This window comes from Phragmites australis, chromosome 4 (genome assembly GCF_958298935.1).
Source record: "Phragmites australis chromosome 4, lpPhrAust1.1, whole genome shotgun sequence".
Lineage (NCBI taxonomy): Eukaryota > Viridiplantae > Streptophyta > Magnoliopsida > Poales > Poaceae > Phragmites > Phragmites australis.
The window spans coordinates 32129734-32156603 of NC_084924.1; the positions used below are offsets into that span (position 1 = coordinate 32129734).

The 26870-nt window shown below is 45.7% G+C and overlaps 2 protein-coding genes across 2 annotated transcripts; one reads left to right on the forward strand and one right to left on the reverse strand.

The window, feature by feature from the left end:
• Positions 1–2153: 2153 nt before the first annotated feature.
• LOC133916129 (uncharacterized) lies at positions 2154–2720 on the reverse strand. Its single transcript, XM_062359653.1, has one exon. It carries the CDS (start codon positions 2637–2639, stop codon positions 2283–2285), a length of 357 nt encoding a protein of 118 aa, XP_062215637.1. The 5' UTR covers positions 2640–2720; the 3' UTR covers positions 2154–2282.
• Positions 2721–14985: 12265 nt separating this feature from the next.
• LOC133916130 (large ribosomal subunit protein eL22z-like) lies at positions 14986–17049 on the forward strand. The gene is made up of 2 exons (XM_062359654.1): positions 14986–15310; positions 16743–17049. The coding sequence occupies exons 1-2, from the start codon at positions 15069–15071 to the stop codon at positions 16885–16887; spliced, it is 387 nt and encodes a 128-aa protein (XP_062215638.1). The 5' UTR covers positions 14986–15068; the 3' UTR covers positions 16888–17049.
• Positions 17050–26870: the final 9821 nt, after the last annotated feature.

The window sequence follows — 26870 nt, forward strand, 5'->3', positions numbered from 1 at the left end:
ATGCATTAATCATCATTAACTTTGGGCTATTTGCATTAGATATTCCAGTGCATAAAAGGAAAAAGCGTTAGAAATCACTGAAAATTCCAAATAAATGGAAAAGCCCAAAGCTTTAGAGAAAACAGCCCAAAACGGCCTTTCGGCCTGGCTCGGCCCAGACGTGGCCGTGCATCTGGCCCATCAGCACGGCCCCGACCCAAGATAAAAATGCGCACGCGTGTTGGCCCAGCTGAGAGCGCAGCCCAGCCGTCGCGCTCGGCCCTCTTTCATCACGCGCCGGCTCGGCCGAGAGCGCAGCCCAGCAGCGCGAGTGGCCCATCATCGCAAGCGGCCCGGAGCAGCATAGCCGTGCATCGCGATCCGACGGCTGGCCAACGCCGCCGGTCGAAAAAAACCCTAACCCTAAAAACATTTCTCCTCTTCCCCTCCGAAAAACGTGGCTGCAGCACGAGAGAGAGAGAGGTGGGCGCCCGAGGGTGCTGACGCCGGAAAAACTGCCGGTGAGAGAGAGAGAGAGAGAGAAAGAGAGAGAGAGAGAGAGAGAGAGAGAGAGAGAGAGAGAGAGAGAGAGAGCGCCACCGTGGGTCTACCCGCCGGAGCGCACGCGTGAGGAAGAAGCGCATGCCTCCGTCGGTTAAAACTTCGGTGGTGCAGACCATGAGGTCGTGCGCGCAGCGACCTAAGAGGAGCACGCCGGAGAGATGACGCGCAAGCACGAGCGGTGGAGATGAGAAGACGTCGCCAACCGGAAGATCCACGCGCAACCGAAAGGAAAAAGGAGGGGATCCCGCCGGAGAAGAAAGAGCCAACGGGCAAACGGCAACCAAAAATGCGTAAGTCTCAACCTAATCCCCTCTAAATTAGGAATTGTCCTGAGAATGGGGGTCGGATTAGGGGATTTAGGGTTCGGATTTTGGGATTTTGAGTTCGGATTTGGGATTTAGGGTTCGAATTTGGGGGGAGAATGGGGATTGGGATGATCATTACGATTTGCATTAGAGTTTCCCCAATCCCCTCCTTCTTAATGCTACCCGAACTCAAAACCTATCTATTTGCCCCCATACAGGCCCCAAATCACACAAGCATACTCATACATGCACATAAACATGATCAAACCGAAAGAATTTAACTTTAAAACATGAATGAGTGTATAAACCAAGACTAATTAGGGCTAATCCATATCAATTAAGCTTTAAACGGAAGCAATCATTGCCTAAACTTGCTTAATTGACAATAACAATACTAAAACTTGATCAAAATTGGGCCTAATTAACATTAGCCGAACCTAATTGACATCAATTATACTTAGACATGATCATTCAAGACTAATTGATCATCAATAAACATAGTTAAGTCTAATAGGGTCTGATTAGGGCTAACGCTTACTCTGGTACCAAATGGTATCAGTAAAACTTCACTTAATCATTACTAGAGCTAGCCCTGAGATCAAACACCCAAATAGCGAAAGCGTGAACATGTACCGGAGCTTGGAGAACCCATTCGGTTCTTGGTTAGTTGCTGCAGTGGCGACGGTCTTCGAGTCGATTCAGCGCCTCTTTAGGATCGGAAAGAGTTTGTTAGGGCGTTTGGGACCTCACGGGATTTGCTTACACACCGGGAGGTGCCAGGACCCTTTATTTATATGGCGCTGCTCGACTCGGGATCGCAATCATGAGTTGGTTGCACCTCCGATCGTGGCACGTACGAGAACCCTAACATTTCGGTCTCGTTAGTTAGGATACGTTAGCCGAGACCAATTCCAGCAATCTTTACGAAACGCCTAACGCAGTAACGCTTGTTCGTTCTAAAGCCCTGCCGAGATCTGAGATGGTCACATAACCTCTGATACGCATCTAAACCGGAAACAACAGCCAGAGACCGATCCTAATTAAATAAACCTGATGCCAATTAGTGTCCTCATCATTTGACGTTCTGAATTCTGAACGACTCATCAGTGACGAACAACGCATGCATGTGCTTCTTCGTCTTAGTCAACTGCCCTTGCATCTGGGAATTGGAACTCTGGATAGTGGATACTCGATACCAGTTCAACAAAATGCATGCCACATATACATCACCTCAGTTATGTGTTGAACTTGTCAGCTCATACGATCGATTATGCATGCATCAAATTAAATTTGCACGGCAAAAGATCCACGCATTAAAAGAACTGTTCATTCGGAAGCATAAGGAGATAGGATATCGACCGCTCTCAGTGCATAGCTACACACAGCACAAGCCGATCACGGTCATGGAGCAGCTGGCGCGCGACGCGTAGGAATTCAGCCCCGCTTGACGGGGTCGAAGTTGGAGACGGCGACGACGGCGCCGACGATGGCGATGAGCACGACCCCGCCGGAGACGATGCTGAGGAGGAAGTTCTTGAGCGACGGCGACAGCCCCGGCGCGGCCTCCGCGACCTCCGGCAGCACCAGCGCCGCTGCAACGGCTGCCGCGGCCGCCCACTCCTTCGCGGGATGCTGCTTGTGCGCCGAAGCCCGCACGACGGTCATCCTGGCCGGCCTCATCGCCTCCCCCGGCGAGGCGCAGGCGCGCAGCGACGACGCGTTGCCGACGCAAAGGGGCTTCCCGAGCCCCCGGGCCACGGATAGAGACGCCGCGACGGCGGTGGCGGCCATGGATGTTTAGCTCAGCGCTTGCTCTCGTGTGGTACTTCGATGGGTGTGTGTACGTGTGATGGCAAGAGCGGCTGGTTGGGGCTTTGGGAGAAGGATATGTAGATAGGACAGGGGAGGAAGAGCTCGGGGTGCCAGGTCAGCGCGCTCGCTTGACGTGGAGGGCCATGGTCACGCCAAGTGGCCGAGCAGGATAAGGCCTTATCTTTGACAGCCAGCTGGTGGCTCTCACTGGCTGTGGTGTGGGCGTGTGGCACTATCGTTGGAGGGTGCATTGGGAGAGCTATGGGAATAAAATTTTGTAAGCAGGTGTGACTGAAAGATAAAGATGGTCAAATGGACTAATCGGGTCGGTCCGGTACGGGTCCATCTCGGTACAGCCCGAAATCGGCATGGCTCGATTGGCCCATTTACTGTTACGGGCCGTGCCGTGCCGGTCCGCGTGCCGAACCGTCGGCCCACGGCACGGTCTAATTGTCATCGTGCCGTGCCGGGCAGGCCCACGGCACGGTCGGCACGATGGGCCCGTTCGGCACGGTGGAGGCACGATAGGCCCGTTTGGCACGACGGGTCCGATCGGCACGGTGGAGGCACGACGGGCCAGGTCGGCACAGGAAGGCACGACGGTCCCGGTCGGCACGGTGGAGGCACGTTGGGCCCGTCAGCACTAAAAAAATAGGAAAAAATCAAAAATAATAGCTATAAAAATCCAAAAAACAATTAAAAAAATATAAAAAATAAATACATAACATCTTTATTGATTGGTTGCCTCGTTAAAAACCTTTCTACTAGAAGAAAAAAAGAGTACAACCAATGATTATGCTCCGAAAATTACATGATTTCATTAGAAACCCCAGAATTTTGCTTGCAATTTTTAATATGCTTCCTCAAGTGTCCCGTTCCATATGAAGATCTGGCACCTATTTCTATGCTGTATATATTACACTTAGCAAATCTTACCTGTTCCCCGTTAATTTCTTTGAAGACCTTTTCAAAATGTTGCCACACCCATGACCATGCACGTGAGTTCTCGGCGTCTTGATCTATGAATTGAAATATGGAATTGGTTTCTTGATGTGAAGTGACTACTGGCTACTTGGCTAGCAAATAGGAAAAGAGAGATGGGTGGGCAGGGTGGGCAATGAGAATACATGGAGTTTGAGATGGAGTAGATGGTATTTATAGGCCACGATGAGAGGAGAGGTAGGTGGGGGTGGGGCCGCGGGGGGTATTTTAAAAAAATAAACAAAAAACATGAATAAAAAAACTTAGAAATAATAGGGGCACATGATTAATTCTAAAAATGAGCTTTATTGATAGGTTGCCTCATTAAAAACCTTTCTAACAAAGGAAAAAAGAGTACAACCTAGCTCAGAAAATTTAAAATTACACGTTCTCATCAGCATCTAGATACAAATTTTGGAATGATTCTTCAAGCTCAGTATTTTTTACAGTGTGTTGCATTCGTGCTTCAGCTTGTTCCCAATCCTTTACTATGGTGAGTATTTCAACCATCTCACTTGACAGATTTGTTCTTCTCTCTTCGATTATCCTTCCTGTAAGACTGAAGGCAGCCTCAGAAGAAACTGTAGATACAGGAACCGTTAACAAATCTCGCGCTAACAGTGAAAGCACTGGATAATTCGTCTTGTGCTCATGCCACCATTGCAGTATGTTGAAGTTTTCTTATTCGTGGCTGATAACGTCACTGTCGATGAAGGTAGTTAGCTCCCCTCCGGATGTTGGAATTCCGGTGCCCGTAGATGATCGTGACGAAGAGTCTGAACTTCTTGATGAAGAATCTGCACCAAATATTTTCCCCCACGTTGTCGTCTTCTTACTTGTTGTAGGTGCTAGTGGATGTCGTTGCAGGCGAACTCCGCCATACTTTGTTTCATATTTACTATAAACTTCGAATAACTTAGAACGAACATTAGTATAATAATTAGAATAATCATGGCCAAGAGCATCACCTAGAATTGCGAGAACTCTACAGAAAGCTGCAATTTTAGCTCTAGGATCTAAAATAAAGGCAAAGACGTATAACAAAGGAATTTCTTTCCAATACTTTAAGAATTTAGATTTCATAGGAACTACACAATCTCTTAGAAGATTGTCATTTTCATAGTTGTTTAAATGAGTAGCAATTTCAACAATATTATGCACTACTAAACAAGATGTTGGATAATAAACTCCTGATAAACTCACAGTTGAATCATAAAAAAATTCAAGAAACTCCAGTATCCTTTCAGCAACATACCAATGTGCTTCCGTGAGTAAAGTTTGACCCCCATGCTGATGATAATGTGTATGAATAAACACACCAAATATGCTCTTATATGGTATAATATTTTTAAGCATCAAGAAAGTAGAGTTCCATCTCACCGGCATATCCAGAGCAAACTTACGTGGACGTACACCCATTGCAACACAATACTGTTTATATGCTGCAATTCGTTGGTTAGAGGAGTTCACAAAAGATATTGCAGTACGAAAATCTTCTAAGTATCGCGATAACCTCTTCAAACCGGATTTTACTATAAGATTGATAATATGACAAGCACAACGTTGATGTAACAAGAAAGATTCAGCATAAGTACTAAACAACGGAGTAAGAATATCCATTGCTCTAGAATTTGCACCGGCATTATCTAAAGTGATAGAAAATATTTTATTCGTGAGGCCAAAGTCTGCAACTACTTGAGATATTTTTTCAGCAATATTTTCACCGGTATGCGCGTTGTCAATCAAACGAAAACCTATTATTCTCTTTTCTAATTCCCAATCATTATTAACAAAATGAGCAACCACACTAAGATAATCCTCTCTAGCCCTACCTGCCCATATGTCCGAGGTCAAAGCAACTGGAAATGTACATGTTTGCAACATTTCTTTAAGTTTGCTACGACACGTATTGTAGTATTTTACCATATCCCTACTAGTTGTCTGTCTAGAAACATGCGTGAACCTAGAATTATGAGCTTGCTTAATGTAATCTTCAAATGCAGCAGACTCACCGATATTGAGTGGTAGATCCGCTCTTGCAATGAAGCGACATAGCTCTTTTCGAGCATTGGCAGAGTCGTACTCCCAGTGATGAACAGAGTCGTCGGGGTTGTACTGCAACACCGTCTGTTTCATGGTTGCTCCACTCTTTCGCTTGCAACTTATGGCGTGCGTCTTCAAGTGCCCCGTTCCACCCGAGGGCTTTGCAGATAATTCATTTTTACAAATATAACACCTAGCATACCTGACACTTACCCCATCTTCCTCTTTGTAGATCTTTTCAAAGTCTTGCCAAACTTCGGAAGTACCGGCTCTTGATCTTTTAGACCCGCTGCTTGCTAATGTGTGCGCACTTGTAGAGCTTGACGATGGAACTGCTGCTGCATCACCTGGATCTGGATGTGAACCAACCGAAGGTTCACCGTCGGGTCCATCATCACCTGCAGCACTGGTATCAAAGGGGCCGTACTCCCCTGTGAGTCCTTGGAGAAAAAAATCATGATCTATGGATGTATCATGATCACCGGCATCCATGATCAATGTCGAATGACACTACAAAAATTGCAAATATTCAGAGTTAGAAATAATCAAGTAATAAAACTAATAATAAAATAAGACTCAACAACAATGCAAAAAAATCACCAAGATTTCTTCAACTTCAAGATAGCAAGTCAGCAGGATGACGATTTTGGAATTGCTCGGATTTTTTTGCAACAATTCAAACTAATTTTGCCAAATTATCGCTAATTCTCACAACTTTGAGACAAGAATGAGAGGAGGAAACAAGAGAGAAAATGGTGTTGCTGGTGTGGAATGGAAGGGCAAGGTGCTCCTCTATTTATAGGTGAAAAATGGTGATTTTTGCAATTTTTTTCAAATTTTTTGGAGCTCAAACGGTCACAAAACGGCTATAAAATTCAAAAATATCGGGTTAACGGGTTAAACGGGCCGTTCCCGGCCCGTTTAACCCGTTAACCCGCGTGCCTCCGTGTGCCCCCGCCAGCCCATCGTGCCCCCACGTGCCGGCCGGACCGTGCCCCCCGCGGTGGGCCGTGCCGTGATGGACCGGCCATGCCGTGATGGGCCGCCGCGTTCCCGGGCCGTGCCGTGCCGGCCCGCCGTGCCGCGCGCTCGGCCCAGGCACGGCCCGTGGCCTCGTGCCGTGCCGGCCCGGCCCATCTCGGCTCGGGCCGGGCCGTGCCTGGGCCGTGCCTACAGTTTCGTGTCTCGGGCCGGCCCAGTAAGCACGACTCATTTGGACATATTTACTGAAAGACTTCTATATATCATATATTCCTCTTATTAATTTTAGTTAGAGAGCAGAGAGGGATGAAATGATTCTATTTATGTATTTAGAGATGGGATGGAATGGTCCGGAATAAAATGCTTGTTTGGTAAGTAGGATGGAACGAGTCCATTTTAGTATTCGGGTCTACCGTCAGCGTTACAATCGAAATGGGATGGCTGCGTTCGGGTTTTTTTAACGACTCCGTTCCAAATCTTTGAAGAATATTATCTAATTCAGAACCATCTCATCTCACTAAATTTTAACCAAACAACTCAAAAACAGAATAGATCTGCTCCGTCCCACAAATCAAATACTATCTTATTAAATCAGAGAAAGACAATATAGAACCATGATTTCGTAGGAATCTTTTTAATCCTTTTGCAGCTCTGTACCCCTCGCGCGGTAACCCATCTTGCTGTGCGGTCTATTCAAACAACGAACCGTAATACGGAGTATCCTTTAATATCTTGTCGCCCCACCTCATACGGCCTTCCCTGCACTCGTCGCGTTGCCACATCGTAGCTTGCCGCATCGGAGCGCGCCTCCCCATCGCTAGCTGGTGTCGCCTCCGACGCCGGCGAGCATCTCCAGCCATCCCGCACGTCCTTAGCATGGTGAAACCAAAAAGTTCCACTAAGTGAATCGAAAGCTCCAGATGGTGAGAAGAAAAGTTCCGAATAAGAAGGAATATGGAGGCGAGAGGGCGAGCAGAAGTGAACGAGAGCTGCACGAAGCAAGGTAATATGGCGGCGACCCAAGCGAGACATGCAAGGTGCAACCAAGCAGGCCAACACTGTGCACGACACTAACGTGGGTGGCGACGACTTCATGCCGAGGACGATGAGGTGACGGTACTCCAGTGAGCATGCCGTTGTGGCATCCCATGTCATACGTGTGTTGTGTGTACCGAGGAAGCTTCTCCGGCGCCCTCGACGTGACCAGTCATGCCACGTTCATACGCACGTCGAGTTTGTCTCCTCTTAGAAGAGCCGGTGCCCTCTACAATACTGTCCTACCCCGTCAAATTGGTACCACCAGTTGGCAACTAATTTATGATTTATAAAAAGTTGTATTGCAAAAGAAATCAATATATGTGTAGAAATAATTGCATTTAATTTAGAACATGTATAAGATGGCTTCGCCGCACGGTGGCCAAAAGCAAGATTGTGAAGCTGCTGCACAATACCAAACAAGGTATAATAGTTGTTCATCTGAAAAACATGGCGCTTCTTTGTCTACCTCCGTGAGCACTAATAGAAGGATTTTGATGAATAAAATGGAAGTGATTGATCTATTTTATTGTATTTGGTATTATTTAAAATGTTATCTAATTACAACTGTATATCATTCCTTCTGCACTTGCTGATAAAGGCAAACACAACATAGAGCCAAGGAAACCTAATAGCCGGGGGAAGAATTCATTGAGAGTCACAAGGCGTATTCAGTGATTATTGTTCATAAGACACCGTGCAAAGACATTATTTGAAAATTTTGATAATATCAGTTGAAGACATTGGCATTGAGATTCTGATTAATGTCCAACCTCACTTTTCAGCAGGACCATTCTTGGGCATATGCAATAGTGGCAACCACCCCAAAAACCACAGGCCTAAACCTGATATAGGGCCATATGCCCCCACCCAAAGCCATTTTGTCACGTATCTCTCCACTTCTTTCACGCCTCGAGGACTCCAAATTATGCAGGTCATATCCTCAACTGCAGACAAATATGGCATCATAGCATTGGACTAAGCATTAGATATGGATTGATAGGTCACGTAAGGGAGAAATTGGTTTTGCAAGCAAGATAAATGTTGGTTCTAATTTCACATTCACGTGATCCTAAAGAAAGTGTGATTTCGCGCAAAGTATTACCTGTGTTCAAACGGATCAATGCTTTGGTGCTAGATCATAGGCTAGGCCAGACGCACCAAGGTTACAAGCTACTATTTGGAAAGTCTAAGAATTCAACACTACTACAGAAAGTGTTATTCACGTCTCCTCTTCACTGTTGTTCAAAAATAACTGGCAGTGATAATAAATCACTGTCAATTCTTAAGCTGCAGACGCGCAAAAAAAAAACATGCCAATAAGAACCGGCAGTGATGTTCAAATTATCACTGCCGGATTAACTCTCGACAGTTGGCGTGCAATGTAGGCGGTGCGTTTTCGCGTTTCAGTAAGTGTCGATAACCTGATTGGGCTATCCATGGTCAGATCCACAAGGACCGCTGAGTCCAGTTTTGAGGATCCCGGACGCCGCGAGGTGTTCGTCATGGGATATGGCCTAGATGAGCCCGGTGTGCTCTAAGCTTGGGATATCAAAACAGCCCAAGGACTCCAAAACCCAACGAGAAGTCTGCATGACAGCCCATGCAGTGGGGAACAGCGGAGGTTCTCGTCCTCCAAGTGCTGATGGTAACCCCCAGGCCATAATCCCATCCAGTGTAGGACAAGGAGGCGCTCTGATACAGCCATAGCAACTACAGCACCGTCCAAAGGAGTACCTAACGAGGGAGCAGTACTTGGAGACATCATCACCTAGGCCTTCGCGTCACACGAATGTGGAGGGCTCACTCCCTCACGATATTTTACCGCTTTGCGATCAACAGCTGGAATTCGAGGGCATGACGTCCACACAAAACCTGCAGACTGTACAGATGCTTCTTAGTCACCTGTCTGTGGCAATACCAAATGGTTCACGGTGATGCCATAGCTACGTGACCTCACTCTCTTGGCAGAAACCGCACGACACCAAGTCACGGTGGCAAAGACCACGCCCATTTCCAGGACTGATGACGGTCCTGGTCACCAAGAATCGCAGAAATCCCCGCGATAGGACAAATCTTGTGCCCCCACTGTAACGTGAGGTACGAGGAGAACCTCATCGCGTTAGGATAGCCAAATGCCAGACTTGCATGACTCTCTTCGCCAACGTGACCTTTGCATCGTGATCCAGAGATAGAGGGCCAACCAAGAGCAGGAGGACCGTGCTCGGTGTGGGCAGGACAAGGACAAGCGACCTTACCGCTCGTCTCCCCCTCGTAGGGAGGCGTCGGATTCCTCCATCCCGTTGTCAAGACCTCGTGACCGTTGTCTCTCGCCCCGAGCATGTGCGCCCGCCCATCAGCCAACGACTCCCCGTTACGAGACAGAATGCAACGTCACATCGACCTGGTTGTGAGAGGTGCGCTAGCTGGACAAGTTCCGCCGGTCCTAGCCAAAAAATATGATGACTCTTCTAACCCGGAGGAATTCCTACAGATCTACACCACCATAGTGCAGGTCGCGGGTGGCAATGGGAAGGTCATGGCAAACTAATTCCCAACTACATCGACTAGCTCAGCCCGGTCCTAACTTATGAACCTCCCCTGTGGGTCAGTTCACTCATAGGAGGACTTGTACGATCAGTTTGTCGCTAACTTTCAAGGGACATATGTTTGACCAGGGGTCAAACATGACCTGTACCAAATCAAGCAGTGACATGACAAGTCACTACGAGACTTCATTCAATGTTTCACCAAATTCCAGAATACTATTCCAAATATCACGGGTGAATCTGTGGTCATCGCCTTCCGGAGGGGGTCAGAGACCAAAAGATGGTCAAAAAGCTGGCCACCAAGAAAGTCCAGAGCACCACCTAGCTCTTCGAGATTGCAATTAAGGGTGTGTTGGCCGTTGAGGCCCAAGAGCGCTAGAGCAACACGAAGCCGCAGCCGACCTCTGACCAACCGACCTCTTCCAAAGGGGTTAGCCGAAAGGAGAAAAAGAAGAACAAGCGTAAGGCAGGACCACCCATGATCATGGCGGTCGAGCAGTCCGGCCAACCACACCGGCGCTTAGAGAAAAAGGATGGAAAGAAGGGCACATGCTACTGCCTAATCCATCAAACAGACGCCCACGATCTGAGTGCAAGGTCTTGTGGGGCATTCTCGACAAGGAGCTTAGGGAGCGTAAACCCAGGCACGACAATGATTGAAAGGACGGGGCCGACCCCGACCAGTCGGTGCTAGGATTCCAGTAGAACGACCACATGGTCCACCACTTCTTCGGAGGTGGCGCAATGCATTCCTTGAATAGAGAGTACAAGTCAGTGGTCCGTGAGGTGTGGGCGACCGCGTCGGGCCCAAGCCCTCATCTGAAGTGGTCGAAGATACCCCTCACATTCAACCAGACGGACTATCCTGCGTACATCAAGCACCTTGGTCGCTACCCCATTGTGGTCAAACCCACGGTATAGAACACCCGACTAGGTCGCGTACTGGTTGATGGAGGGAGCTCCATCAACCTCCTCTTCACCGACACGTTGGATGCCCTGTAGATTCCGAGTTGTACATTGAGGCTGTCTCCTCCCTTCTTCAGAATTACCCTTGGCTCCTCGGTGAAACCGTTGGGGCAAATCGAGCTGCCCGTCACCTTTGGCTCTCCGAATAACTTCAGGATCGAAAGGGTACTGTTCGATGTGGTGGACTTCGAGACTGCTTATAATATGATCCTGGGGCTACCCGCGATGGTCCAGTTCATGGTTGTTGCCCACTACGTATACCATGCAAAGACGACCCTGCACTACGACTAGAAGAGCCTCGACATGATCGAGCTGACTCCCGGGTCACAACTCGAGGATGCTAGGCCCAGTGGTTGCTCGATGAAAGTCCACATTGTCGCCAACCAAGACGATTGACTCAAGTCAATTTGCCTAAATGACATCGATCTATCCGGTACGATCTAGATAGGTGCCAATCTGTACCCCAAATAGGAACTCACGCTCATCATTTTCCTTCAAGCGAATGCATAGGTCTTTTCATAGTGTCAAACTGATATGCCTGGAGTACCTAGGGACGTGATCGAGCACATGTTGTCTGTACGAACGGTATACTACGTCAGTGAGGTCCCCATAGGTCGCGAGCGTGGTCCTAGTCATCGAACGAGAAATATTTCAGCGACCAGTATACTACGTCAGTGAGGTCCTACAAGACATGAAAGCTTGATACCCACAGGCTCATAAGCTACTATACACCATACTGATAGCCTCTCGCAAGCTCAAACACTACTTCCAGGCCCACAAAATCAAGTTAATCTACTCGTCGTGTGGCCAGCTCGGTCTGTAACCTAATTGTTTAGAAGAACCTGAAGAGGTCAAGGAATGGCTCAACCCTGATAAAATTCTTCGACGTATGAGCAATGACGCTCAGCATGATGATGGAATTGGGGTTGAGATGGAGGTGGCAGATATCATAAAGGAAATAACGGTGGTGAAGAACTTGAAAAAAGAAGGAATGTGGCCGACCAAGAAGAAGGAGGCAAACATTATGATTTCCCCCTCACAGGGAGCAGGGACGTCCTCCCCAGGGCGGTACCCCGAAGATAGGCGATAATGGAGCTAATGGTTGTCACTCATCTGCTTCATCCTCGCCTCGTTACACTTGGACTTAGGAAAGGCTAGCCCGTGCGTGGTGCCATTGGAATGTGGCGGAGGGGGCAACTAACACGTCTTGAACATGTAATTATGTCTTAAGCATAACCATATATCATAAGCATCATGTTTATTTTTTAGTACTAAAGCACCTCGTTTTGAGTCAATAGGTAGAGGGAAATAAAATCAGGAGAGAAGGAAATGTTTTTGCAGTTGAAACGAGCTTGTTTCTCTAGCAAATGGGACCCACATGAGTTAGCCAACCACCCCCTCTCCTTAATTGGCAGCTCCCCTAACTCTCCCTCACTCCCACACTCTCTTCAATGAATTTACTTTATCAAATATGGAGTCCACTCTTGCCATAGAAAACAACTTGGCATATTGCCATAGAAAACAACTTTGTTCAAAGGGCCACACAAGAATTAATCCATCTTGCCATAGAAAACAACTCTGTATCCAATATCTTTAATAAATTTACTTTATCAAATATGCAGTCCAATCTTTGTTCTTTACTCTTGGCATATTGGATTTTAATTCATCTTATGCTTTCTTATAAATCATAATCCCCAACTCACTCTCAAGCACAAAGCAAATGGGTTTGTACATAAAACGTAATTGATAACTTTATACCTCAAGTTATATGATCTCCACAAGTAATTTAGCCTTCATATTTATTGTTATTCTTCATATGGAACCTAACTCCACTCATTTTCAAGCACATAGCACATGAGTTAGTCAAAAAAACTCTATTGACAATGACATACCTTTAGTTCTTGATTTCCATAGATAACTTAGCCTTCATTCTTAAGCTTATTCTTATTCTTATGAGCATAACTATGGCCTCAATGAAGCATGTGAATACATGCTTCATTTCCTATACATCTCCTATAGAATACCCTAATAACAATTCTCAGCATAATTTTTAGTATATAGGTATTATCATTAACTTACCTGAGTATCACCTAGAGCTCATTCATCTTGATGCATATTTCTCCTCCATATATCACCTATGTAACACCATACTAATAATTCTCAACACACTTGTTAGTCTATAGGTATTGTCATTAATTATCAAAACCATACTTAGGGGCTAGATGCACTTTCAATCTTTCCTATTTTGGTAATTGATGACAATCTCACTAGCTGGTTATATTTGAAAAATATAAAGTTATAAGTATATATTTAATCCGAAGATGAATATATACAAAGAACAAGTTTTGAAAACATCAAACATCAAAAAGATATTTGAGGTCACCAAAACTAGTTTTACTAGTATCAAACACCACTAAGATTTTGATATTAGTAGAACTAAACATATGTATATAGCAAATTTCCTCACAATCTATGCATATGTGAATGAATATTGAATATCATTGCATATATTGTCTATCTCAAATTTTGGAAGGAGTTTCCCTTATACATACGAAACAAGTATGACAAAGTATATATCAAAATAAATATGCTTATGCAAAGCAAAACTCCCTTTTAAAAATCCCACAATTGACATCCTCTTTACAAACAAAACATCTATTCTCCCCCATAAGTAAAGCCCTCCAATAAATTATAACATCTATTCTAAATTCTTCTCCAATTGACATTAATGCCAAAATAGAATCATCGAAATGAATTCTTCTCCAATTAACGTCAATTCGGTAAGAAATTTGGAGTACTTCGATAAAAAGAGAAATTTTCCTCCAAAGCACATTAGCTCTATCCGATAAAAGGAATTATCGAAAGCTAGTGCATGGTCTTGTATAGTGTAAACTTCTTATGATACGTGCATTTCTCATAAATTGAGGGCACTCAAATGCACTTATCCAATTATGAATACTGGCATATACGGTACGCCTAAAGACCAATGTTTATTGTCGTCGTGTCTTTATGGTTAACGTCCATTTGCGCAGCAATGTCAAACCCCATGTCCTATGTAATATTTATCAGCGTATGTAACCTCCGTGCCGAGTATTATGCTAATAGTGCTTCACAACTACAATTGTTCAAAAAATTAGATTTTGTATCCTCCCAACATTATGTCACTAAAAAATTACTCATATAATTTTACATCAAATAATAAATAAATATCAATAAATTTACATCGATCCAAAATTTCTAAAAAGTTACTACTCCGTGATACCATTTTAACCACTTTTTGCACAACTAATATTTTTAACCGAACGAATATACTATTTTTCAAATTGATATATACAAAAGTTAAATTAAAAAAATAAATTTCCAAATGATGGGGCTAACGGCCTCTCGAAAGGGTGGCAAGGAGGCTAACCACACTTTCAGAGGGCGGAACGACCGTGGGCTCGGAGGTGGGCCCTACCCACCCTCTGAGAGGGTGGTAAGGGGTGGCAGCACCACCGTAGCATCCTTACCGCCCTCTTAAAAGAGCCTTTTAGTAGACATCTATTTGTACAAATCTTACCATCATTAGTCTATTTATTTAAATATTAGTTATAAAAAATATAAAAATAAAAAACTCTCAAGATTACCCCCATCTCCGAACGGGCCCCATAGAAGCCCAAATATTTGGCCCAAATCGACCAAGCTGCATGAACTATCCCATCAAGCGCCCCTGACCGTCCGATCCACCCAGCCCTAATGATTTCTCCATATTTATATACATCCACTTCGGCGTCCTCATCGAAATCCTATCGTCCGGGCGCAGCCACCACCACCGAAGCAGCAGCACACGGGAGGAGTCAATCGAGGCGGGGAGATGGCGCGCGGCGTGGCGGCGGCGGCGGCGAAGGGCGGCAAGAAGAAGGGCTCGGTCGCGTTCGTGATCGACTGCGCCAAGCCCGTGGAGGACAAGATCATGGAGATCGCGTCGCTCGAGAAGTTCCTGCAGGAGCGCATCAAGGTCGCGGGCGGCAAGGCCGGCAACCTCGGCGAGGGAGTCACCGTCTCCCGCGACAAGAGCAAGGTCACCGTCACCTCCGACGGGCCCTTCTCCAAGAGGTATAGCTACAGGCAGGCGCTTGCTTGCTCTCCCACCAGATCCGCGCATTTCGTGCTTCCAGTTTTAGCTCTGGGTAGCGTTTCTTGAACATGTCGGTTTGTATCTGCTGTTATCTGTGTGATATGGGGTGAACTGATCATGATTGGCTGCACAATTAGCTACTGCTGTTTCGTCTGTGCTTTTGCAGCTAGTGACTCAATTTGTGAATATGCAGCAAGGAAAACTTAGTTTGCGTAGTGAGGAAAACTTAGTTTGTACTGCCAGTAGTGTTCTCGTCTTTGTTGCATTGTGGAAAACTTGTTTTGTACTGCGAGGAAAACTCATTGTTATGACCGTTGTAGGAGTGCTCTAGCATATGTGCACACTGTCATTTCATCGGATTGTATCCATGCTGTTGCAGAGCTATACACTTTGGTAAATGTTATCATAACTGCAAGTAGGATGCTCGATTAGCATAGGATTAATTTACAAGTTTCTCGTTTGGGCCGTCCCCATGGTGTAGTGTTTGAGTCTTGAATTTAATCCACTTCATTGTTAGATAGGTTGTTTTGCACTGCATCAGTTGAACTATATGTTTTTGTGGCTCCATATATTGAATTGTGTTGCTGCCATAGTTGTCATGGCACTGCGGTGAGTCACAGTGACCTCAGGGAGCCAGGAGGCCTAGGCGCCTAGGTGATGTGTAGACATGCCTTTTATTAACGCAAATCAGTAAATATAACACAAATATCAAAGAAAAAAGAAAAGTAAGAGTAATGGGTCGATGTTCCACTCAGCCCACCATCCTACAGAATCCCAATAGCCCATATGCACCAGCCTTACCCCTCCTGTGCCTCCATCCATCTGCTCCCTTGTCATACCGCTCGTCAATCTGCTGCGTCGCTGCCATCTCCCTCCATTGATCTGCCCCTTCTCATGCCTCCCTTCAGCTGCTGTTCCTTCTCACCCTTCCTCTCCCTCAGTCTCTCAGGTTCCTGGCCAACGTCATTATCCATGCCCCAGTAGTGAAGGCCAACGGCCAAATTGTGGGCAGCAGTCGAAACCAAGCAATAGTGCCCGCAAAATTGAGCAACAGCGGGGGAAATCAAGTGACAGGAGACGAAATAGAGGGGCGGAGCTTGCGAACATAGTTTTGGTGCCTGCAGATGTTCAAAGTGGAGCAGGGGCTGGCAGCAACAGTGAGCTTAAGCTGCCGTGTCACTGCCTAAGCTTCCTGAGTTAGTTGATGGCCCCTGGCGTCCACTTCCAGCTGACTGGATGGCTAGTCAACGCCTAGGTGACCCATGACAACTACGGTTGCTGCATAGGTTGTTTGTGTGTGCTAATTTGGGCAACTCAATTGTTCTCTACTCCTATTAAATGCCCCTTATGCTTGCATTGCAAATAATGGGTTCCTTGTTTACTTTCGGAACATTGTTGCTACATTCTCAGGTACTTGAAGTACTTGACCAAGAAGTACCTGAAGAAGCACAACGTACGTGACTGGCTTCGGGTTATCGCAGCCAACAAGGATCGCAGTGTGTATGAGCTCCGGTACTTCAACATTGCTGAGAACGAGGGCGAGGAGGAGGATTAGATGCGCACTGCCTTATTTGTCTTGTGAACTTTTGAACGACTTATAGAAGTTATGCAGTAGTCTTTTGAAGAGATAAGTTTTGATGTTTGTACTGATGTTTTTAAAGCGTTGTGAACTTCGATGTGATGCTTAGATGATAAAGTCGAAAAATTGTGCTCCAAATTTGCAGACTATTGTAGCTATCTTTTAACACTGTTTATAGAGTATGATTGTAGGTCTGAAAAGACGAGGAAAGTAATAGAAGGTAAAAAATAGGAAATATGGTAGCGGTTGAAGATAAAAAAATAAGGTAATAGTATTATAGAGGATAAATCTTTAAGTATATGTTAGATGGCTAGTATAGGTTTATACAAATTTTTCCTAAACACTTTGGGCAATCGTTGTTGGGGTGGTAGGCACGTTCGTTTCCTCCCATGAATAGCAGGACTTGTCATCTTGGGGGAACTACGGGCCCATGAATTGTACAGAAATCAATTTACTCATGCAGAATCTGAGAAATTCCTGCATTCCAATTTCCAAATGAGGCCTAAAGAGATGACGGTGTATCTTTGGAACTTAAGAGACGGTAGCTCTTTTTGTTCCTAAGACTAGGCTATGAGTTACTGCCTTGACGTTCCAACCTATAGCTGTTTACACTTCTGCAATCCGCACAAGTGACAATGCCCAAATGACCTTATTGCTGATTGGTAGTATCAGCTCATTGCTGCCTCCCACTCTTCTATCGAGCGATAGCACAAAATTATCCATGAAACACAATGGTGACTACTGTTGGAATGAGAAATGTAATTGGACAGTATGGAGTCTAACAGAGAATGGATCGAATATTTTCCATTGCAATGTTGTTGTACACTTATACAGATTGAATGGATGGGAGTTGCCATTGGGAAAACACCCCTCATCAGCCGACAACAATAACCGTGTTGCAGTTGCTAATTGATTATCACTCACCTTGATCAATTTCGTCATTTATATATAGCACAATGAAAACTCATTCATAAACATTGTGGAAAAAATATGAGGATAAATATAATTGTAATATACTATCAAAAACTCCTTAAAAATCTAGTAATTTTTTTTAATATAAAATGATATAGCATATATGAGTGCATGTTTCAATATTGCCTCATTAAAAACTTATATGAGAAACCATGATAAAAAAACTCATAACGGAAAAGAGTGCAATATTCATGATCTGATGATTATTAACATGTTATAGTTTTAGGAGTTACTTCCACTAAATCTTGCAAATCGCGAAGTCATCGCATACCAATTACATGAACTTATTTCTTGAATATAGATGCTGGTAAAAACTTAAATCCACTAGATTTTCACTAGACTTTGTTTGCAAAATATCAATTTCTCAATTTTCTGTAATTCATGGGAATAAAATAATTTTAGAGCAATGTGTTTTGTGATATTGCTCTTTATATAATATTTTTGCATTTGAGCAATACGAGCAGCATTATCTTCATAAATAATTGTTGGAGATTATGATGAAACTATACCGCATGATCCTTGAATATGATCAATCATACTATGAAACCATACACATTTATGTGATGCTTTGTATAAAGTAATTATTTCAGAATGATTAGTGTTCGAGTATCGAGTAAGGGGTGTCCTGGCTAACAGCCCCCATTTCCTGAACCCTGGTCCATCATGCGACCAGGTCAAGGTTCGCTCGACCAGCGCGAGGCTTGCGCGACTAGCCTGCTTGCAATATTGTGATCCCGTGACCATCCCTTGCTTGTCGCAGGTAAGTGTCATTCACGCGCCTATCGAACGGTACACCTTGGAATCATTGTCAAGGACTAACCCTTGACAGTTGGTGGGCCAGGTAGGAAGCACATTTCTGTGTTTCGATAAGTGTTGGAGATTAGATTGGGCTACCCATGGTCGGATCCATGGCAGCCACTGAGTCCCGTTCCGAGGACCCTGGTCACCGTGAGGTATTTGTCATGGGATACGACCCAGATGAGCCCGATGTGCTCTAGGTACGGGAGACCGAATTGGAGTCCAAAGGCTCCGAGGCTCAATGGCAAGTTTGCATGATGTTCATGCAACGAGGGGGGCTAGCGGAGGCTCCCGTGTTTCGGGTGCCAGCGATGATCCCCAGGCCACACGTCCAAAGGGGAAGCAGACCGGCGCTAGACATGGGAATGCTCTGACAAAGCCCCAACCATCACAACATCATCTGGAGGACCTACTACAGAGGACACGGTCTTCGGCAACATCGTCACCAAGTCCGTCATGTCGCACAAATGTCGGGGCTCCCCCCCTCGTGATATGTCACCACTCCACGCTCGGTAGCTCGACTATGGGGCCATGACGCCTGCGCAAAATCTGCAGACCGTGCGAACCCTTCTTAGCCACCCACCGGTAGCAATACCGGAGGGTTCGCCAGTAGCGCCATGGTTACGTGACCTCACCCTCCTGGTTGAGACCGCTCGATGCCAAACTGCGATGCAAACACCACGTTCATCGCTAGGACTATTGAAGGTTGCAATCGCCAAGAATCCCAGCATGCCCCGCAGCAGGAAATATCTCGTCCTCCCTCGGTAACAGGGAGAGCTCAGAGATCCCCACCGCATTGGGACAACCAACCCTCTGACCTGCGTGACTCTCTATGCCAACGTGACCTCCGCGGCATGATTCAGAGCAAGATGGCCACCTGAGAGTAGGAGGACCGCGTCTGGCGAGAGCATGAAAAGGGAAAGCAACGCTACCACTCGCCTCCCCCATCCAGGGAGGCCTTAGATTCCTCTATCCCATCCCTAGGACCGTGTGACCGTCGTCTCTCTCCCTGAGCATGCGCCATCTCCCGTTAGCAGGTGACTCCCGGTTATGGAACAGGGTGTAACACTCTATCAGCTCGGCTACGAGAGATGCGCTAGCTGGACAAGTTTCGACCGGTCCTAGCCGAAAAGTATGATGGCTCGACCAACCCCGAGAAGTTCCTGCAGATCTACACCACCATGGTGCAGGTCACAAGAGGTTACGAGAAAGTCATGGCCAACTACTTCCTGAACGCCTTGACCGGTTCAGCCCGATCCTGGCTTATGAACCTCCCTAGCGAGTTATTTCACTCCTGTGAGGGTCTGTGCGACCAGTTTATCACCAATTTCCAGGGGACCTATGGCCAGCCCGAGGTCGAGGATGGCCTGTACCAGTCAGGTAGCGATAAGGTGAGTCATTACAAGACTTCATCTGGCGCTTGACCGAGCGCCGAAATACCATTCCAAAGATCACATGTGAATCCGTGGTCATAGCATTCAAGAGAGTGGTTAGAGACCAAAAGATGGTCGAGAAGCTGACCACCAAGCAAATCCGAAGCACTACCGAGCTCTTCAAGCTCGCAGACAAGTGCGCGCAGGCCACCAAGACCTGAGAGCGTTAGATTGATGTTAGGTCATGGTTGACCTCTGACCAGCCCGTCTCCTCCAAAGGGGTCAGCCGAAAGGAGAAAAAGAAGAACAAATGCAAAGAAGGACCATCCAACATCATGGTAGTTGAGCAGACCGACCAATCGCAGCGGCACTTTGAGAAAAGGATGGGAAGAAAGGCCATGACTACTGACCGATCCACTGCATAGATGCTCACGACCAGGCCAAGTGTAAGGTCGTGTGAGGCATCATCGATAAGGAGCTTGAAGAGTGTAAATGCAGGCACGACGAGGATGGTGAGGATGGGGGTGACCCTGACCAGTCGGCACTGGGGTACTAGCTGGCTGATCACATGGTCCACCACATCTTCGGGGACGCCGTAACATATTCCTCAAACAGGAAATACAAGTCGATAGTCCGAGAGGTGTGGACGACCACACCGGGCCCAAGCCCGCATCTGAAGTGGTCGGAGGTGCCCCTTACCTTCCGTTAGGCCGACCACCTCACGAGTGTCAAGCGACCTAGTCGCTACCCTATTGCGTTCGAACCCACCGTTCAGAACATCCGATTGGATCGTGTACTGGTCAATGGAGGGAGCTCCATCAACCTCCTCTTCGTTGATGTGTTGGACACCCTACAAATCCCAAGGAGCATGTTGAAATGGTTTCCCCCTTGTTTGGAATTACCACGGGCTCCTCAGCTAGGCCCTTAGGGCAGGTTGAGCTACCTATCACTTCTGGCTCGCCAAGTAACTTCAGGATCGAAAATGTCCTGTTTGATGTGGCGGACTTTGGGACCGCTTATAACATGATCCTGGGACGACCAGTGATGGCCCAATTCATGGTCATCACCCACTATGTGTATCAGACGATCAAGATCCCTGGTCCGACCGGGGCCATCACCATCTTTGGCAACGCAAAGATGACCCTACACTGCGACAAGAGGAGCCTCGACATGATCGAGCTAACTCCCTGGTCGTAGCCGGAGAATGCTACGCCTAGTGGTCGCCCGGTGAAGGTTCACGTCGCCACCAACCAGGACGAGCGGCTCAAGATAGTATGCCTCGACGACTCCGACCCGACCAGGACAGTCCAAATAAGTGGCCGACTTGGACCCCAAATAGGGAGTCATACTCATCACTTTCCTCCGGGAGAATGCATACGCCTTTTCACAGAGTCCGCCTGATATGCCCGGAGTCTCCAGGGACGTGATCGAGCATAAGTTGTCAATGTGACCTGACGTGTGACTAGTCAAACAAAAAGGGTGTTGGTTCACAGCCGACCGAAAGGAAGCACTTCGTGTGGATATTGAAAAGCTCCTAGAAGCAGGTTTCATATGAGAAATACAGTACCCAGAGTGGCTGGCTAACCTAGTCATGGTCTAAAAACACAATGGTAAGTGGAAGATATGTGTCGACTTCATCAGCCTCAACAAGGAGTGCTTCAAAGATCTCTTTCCTCTACCCTGGATCGACCAGCTTGTTGACTCAACCGCTAGTAGCAATCTTCTAAGCTTCTTAGATGCCCATTGGGGGTACCACCAGAATAGCATGTATAGGGAAGACGTGGAGAAGACTATTTTTTAACACCCTTCAGGGTCTTTTGCTATGTAAAAATGTCTTTTCGTTTTAAAGGCATCGATGCTACTTACCCGTGTTGAATTTAGCTCATTCTTCGACTATAGCTCGGTAGAAACATCGAGGCGTATGTTGATGATGTGGTCATAAAGAGTAGAACTAAAGACAACCTTGTCTTGGACCTCTAGCAAATGTTCGACAACCTTCAGAAGTACTGCATGAAGCTGAACCCTAAAAAGTGCACATTTAGAGTCCCATCAGGGAAGTTGCTCGGGTTCCTCGTTTCCAGTCGAGGAATAGAGGCAAATCCTGACAAGATCAGAGCTATCGACCAAATGAAATCCCTAACCAGGCTAAAAGTGGTCTAGAAACTAACAGGATGTGTTGCAGCTTTGAGCAAGTTCATCTCAAGGCTAGGAGAGAAGAGGCTGCTGCTCTTCAAGCTCCTGAACAAGAGTGATCGCTTTCAATGGATCCCAGAAGCGGAAATGATCCTCCAAGATCTAAAAAGGTACCTCTCCTCCCCTCCTGTACTGACCGCACCTTGACCGAACGAGGAGCTCTTGCTCTATGTTGTAGCTACCCCACAGGTCACGAGCGCGGTATTGGTTGTCGAGCAAGAAGGTCTTCAACGACCAGTGTACTACATCAGTGAGGTCCTATACAACACGAAGGCTCGGTACTCACAGGCTCAGAAGTTGCTATACTCCATTCTGATGGCTTCTCGTAAGCTCATACACTACTTTTAGGCCCACAAAATCAAGGTAATCTCCTCGCTCCTGATTAGATAACTTCTGCACAATAGGAATGCAGCAGGAAGAATAGCAAAATGGGCAGTAGAGCTCGAGAAGTTCAATCTCCAGTTCGTCCCCTAGAACGGCTATCAAGTCCTAGGCGCTGGTCGATTTTTGTGGCCAAGTGGTCGTCCTTTGAGCCTAAGTAGGTACAACGACCAGAGGTAGACGAGCACTAGACCATGCACTTTGACGGATCGTTCACGCTGGAGGGAGCGAGGCTATAGTGGTCCTGACCTCACCAACCGGCAACATCCTTAGGTACGTAGTTCAATTATATTTTTCAATGACTAACAATATTGCGGTATACGAGGGCCTCTTCTTTGAAATGCGAGTAGCATCTGCACCTGGGATTAAACGCCTATTAGCGATAGGGGACTCGCTATTGATTGTTAACCAAGTGCGTAAGGAGTTTCAGTACTTTTATCCAACAATGGCATCATACCTCGCCGAAGTGAGAAGACTGGAGCGATACTTTTTCGGTTTCGAAGTCAAGCACATCCCTCGCAATGACAACTTCCTAGTTGAAGAGTTGGCCCATCTAGCTTCTTCTCGTGAACCTGTCCTGGTCGAAATCTTGGAAGAAAGACTCACACGACCATCCACCGCGGTTGGGCGAAGGTGAAGGGGATGCTCCGCTTGGAAATAGAGCACCAGAGGTAACACCTTTGGTGGCAACGCCTCCTTCATTGCCATCGACCTCAGGTGGCCATCATGTGGTCGCCTTGCTTGATTCGGGTATGACCTAGATAGATCAGATCTCAGATTACCTTCAGAATCGAGCAATCCCTAACGATGATGCGTCAGCAGAAAAGGTCTCGAAGCAAGCCCGTAGATGCTCCTTGGTAGATGGACGCCTTTTCTGATAGGGGAGCAATGACCTTTTACTGAAATGCATTACTCAGAAAGAGGGGAGCACAGTGCACTTTTATATCCATGGAGGCATATGTGGTAGCCACACTTTGTACCATACTCTGGTCAGAAAAGCGTTCCATCAAGGATTTTGTTGGCTAGCAGGAACAAATCTTCTAGCAATCATTGACTATTCAAGGTGCTTTGAGTACCAAAAGGCATCCAACAAACTTCTAGGCTGATCGCATGTAACTTGATATTTGATTGGTGGTTTCAGCCCTCCAATAAAATAGCTGAGGAAAAAGGATTCTTGAAGATTTGGGTGATCTCTTTTAAGATATGTCATGCACTATTCAAATTTATCAATGTATTGATTCATAGATCCTAGTTCCTGAAGATTTTGGAACTTAGAAACAGCCTCATGGGTACCCAGCTCAGAAATTTATCCAATACTATCCTACACAGTTGTGTCGAGTTAATACAATGCCATGTATTCCTAAACTCCCAAACCACAACTCTGCCTTTCCAACAAAATGTGTTGTAGCTAGATTTATCCATTGCATATATGGTGTACAAGTGATTTCAAAAAACTTCTCACAATGCCTCAGCCAGCTCAATGGTTGCTCTCCACCAAATAGTTGCAATTCTATCTTTGGACCTCTTATAATGGCTTCTGCATAAGGTTGAACTCCCTTTTTTGCATATAAATGTAAACTTCTATCTACTGCTTGTGGAAGGATCTGGTTTGCAACATTGTTACTAGGTCCCCAATCAATACTCGTGGCTAGAACCCCACCTCCTATCATGGCATTGGGATCAATTCCATATGGATTGAATAACTATTCCTGACCACTCCTATTCAGACCTCTAGATCTAGCTACATGTTCAGGTAAAATTGGCACAGTGGGTTCACTGACAAATGTGTAAATCGGTTCATGTCTATTAGCCAAGTTCACCAGTCTATCTCTCATGCCCACACTACCAATAGGTGCACTATTGCAAGTTGGATTAAAGGTTGTAGGGTAAACTGGAGCAGTATCAGAAGTCACCTGAGCATTATGGTAGTTGGAAAACCTGTCGGAATTGACGAAGTGGGATTCAGACTTACACCTGATTGGCACATATTTGCCTGAACTACAGAATTTGTTCCCAAGGACAGCAAAATTTGCTTGATCTCAGTCAGCTCCCCTTTGAACATTAGCATCTCTCCCTTCATGGACTTGAGATCCATAATATCTCCTTTGATCTGCCAGATATCATGAATCATAGCTGCTTCTTCACCCGAACTCATCTGGAGTTGCAATTTCTAAGCGCGAGTCTTGACCATTTCTAACCTTCACCTTATGCCTCGATCAACCCTTCTTCTGCCTAGAACTGGAGAACGACCAAGGGATTTTATGGCACGCCCGGTTTCAAAAGAATAACCAGGTGCATTCCACAAGTATGCCAGGATCAGTTTCATCATGCATGCAGTGACATAATATGTGATATACAGTTCAATATCGAACAAAATAACTTTATTGAAATAGATACCAGAGTTTTTAAATAGCAGCGGAAGAACAAGAGGGAACTCCAACAAAAGCTTCAGGGCACACCACATGCAATCGACTGGGGGAAACACGACCTATGAAGCTTCGTCTTCTTTTTAGCCTTCAGCTTCTTTGATCTCTTTGTAGTCTTCTCCAGCTGAGCAGCATTTATTATTAGAAATAGCAAGTGTGAGTACATAATGTACTCCGTAAGTGTGGGAAAGCATGACATGGGGCTTAAATCAAGAAAATGTTAGACACTATTTTATTGCACTAAGCAACCTTAACCTATAACTCCAAGAATCAGACATCCTATTTACTAAATGTGAAGACAACTTAAATAAGAGGAACAACTCATCGGATTTCATCCGACTACCAAACTCACCATATATTCCATATCCAGCTACCATAACTCACCAGGTAATCCCATTACCTGGCTACCCGACCATCCATACCAGAACCCTGATCCCAACTAATCAAGAAGAAGTCTAAGCCACACTTGAACGTGAGCATGGCTGATCGATCAGTTTTATACTCTGCAGAGTTTGAACACTTTACCCACGAGTCATGATTTCATCACCCGTATTACCAAGTGACAGCTCCATGTTGCCGTGCTGGCCAAGCACGTACACACTTCCGAGGTGTGAGTCAGGAGATCACTACAATACCTTTATAAAGCTCTCACTGACATGAAAGCACCCACTGAGGTTCACCACTAGCAGTGATCCCATCATTGCAGAAGCCCCCTCTTCTGCCACTCAACCGTCCAATAGTGCTCACAGAACCGGAGGGGTGGCTAATTAATTGGCTAGACCATACCCATATAGGCCTCTTGGTTGCGCTGTTTAGCCAGGTTACATGCTTTAAGAACCGGTCCTTAGGACTCCACATAGGAACAAACACATTCCAATCATACGGCACAGCACATGCCCCTTCATGCACTATCCACATACCAACCATCATGTTAGGATCCCTATTCCATGTTGCTACGAAAGATTATCATACCTGATTCATGTTACATAAATATTATATGTTTAAGTTTAACATTTACCCCAACCAAGACAGCGACTAGAATATCTACCCTTTATTTCCCATGACTCAATCAACAACGACAAGGATATTCAGACAATTGCTAGTAAACCCTATTCATGGGATTCAAATTTGGACAAGCATGCATGAAGGATAAACAACTAGCATATAAATCCTAAAATAGGTGTAAGATGTTTAAGGATACTTGTCTGGCTGTTGCTCAGTTATCTTTCTAAACTCGATTCCGGCATATCTTGAAGTCTCGACCTTGTAGCTCATCGAATCTCTAGAAATGCCATATTCTTCTCACAAGATCTACCGACAAAAGAGAAAACACAAAATAACAAAGAAATAATACACCAAACAGAGTCAACACATCATAAAAACACTATGGTTGGAAATGATATGATTTTAGAGAATTTGGGCTCAAGGACCGCTCAAATAAGAGTTCTAACGGAGGAGAATATGTTCTCGGAAGATTAAATTAGGGTTAAAGAAAAAGGAGCCAAAATATTCCCCGAAAATATTCTTGACCAATTATTTATCGAAGAAAAACCCTAACTATAGCAATGACATGATATTGGCAGGGAAAAGAATGAAGGGCTCGGTGCATGCGATGATGATATGGTAATTGTGTGTCAGAATTTTAGGGTCTTGCCAGATAGGACACAAAAAGGATGTCTGATCAAGATGGTATGTGAGATCTTATTAATCCCTAATTGACAATTGGAACAGAGTGGAACAAGGCGATGGCTAGTGGTGGGTTCTCGACATCGTCGGTAATGGAGGACACGGGTGACGGCGGTGGTGGTCATTGGCG

Excerpts from the sequence above, each read along its gene's own strand:
- LOC133916130 (XM_062359654.1), top strand. The coding sequence starts at position 15,069 with ATGGCGCGCGGCGTGGCGGCGGCGGCGGCGAAGGGCGGCAAGAAGAAG. Across the intron at positions 15,311-16,742 it reads GACGGGCCCTTCTCCAAGAG|GTACTTGAAGTACTTGACCA; the intron begins GTATAGCTACAG and ends CTACATTCTCAG.
- LOC133916129 (XM_062359653.1), bottom strand. The coding sequence starts at position 2,639 with ATGGCCGCCACCGCCGTCGCGGCGTCTCTATCCGTGGCCCGGGGGCTC.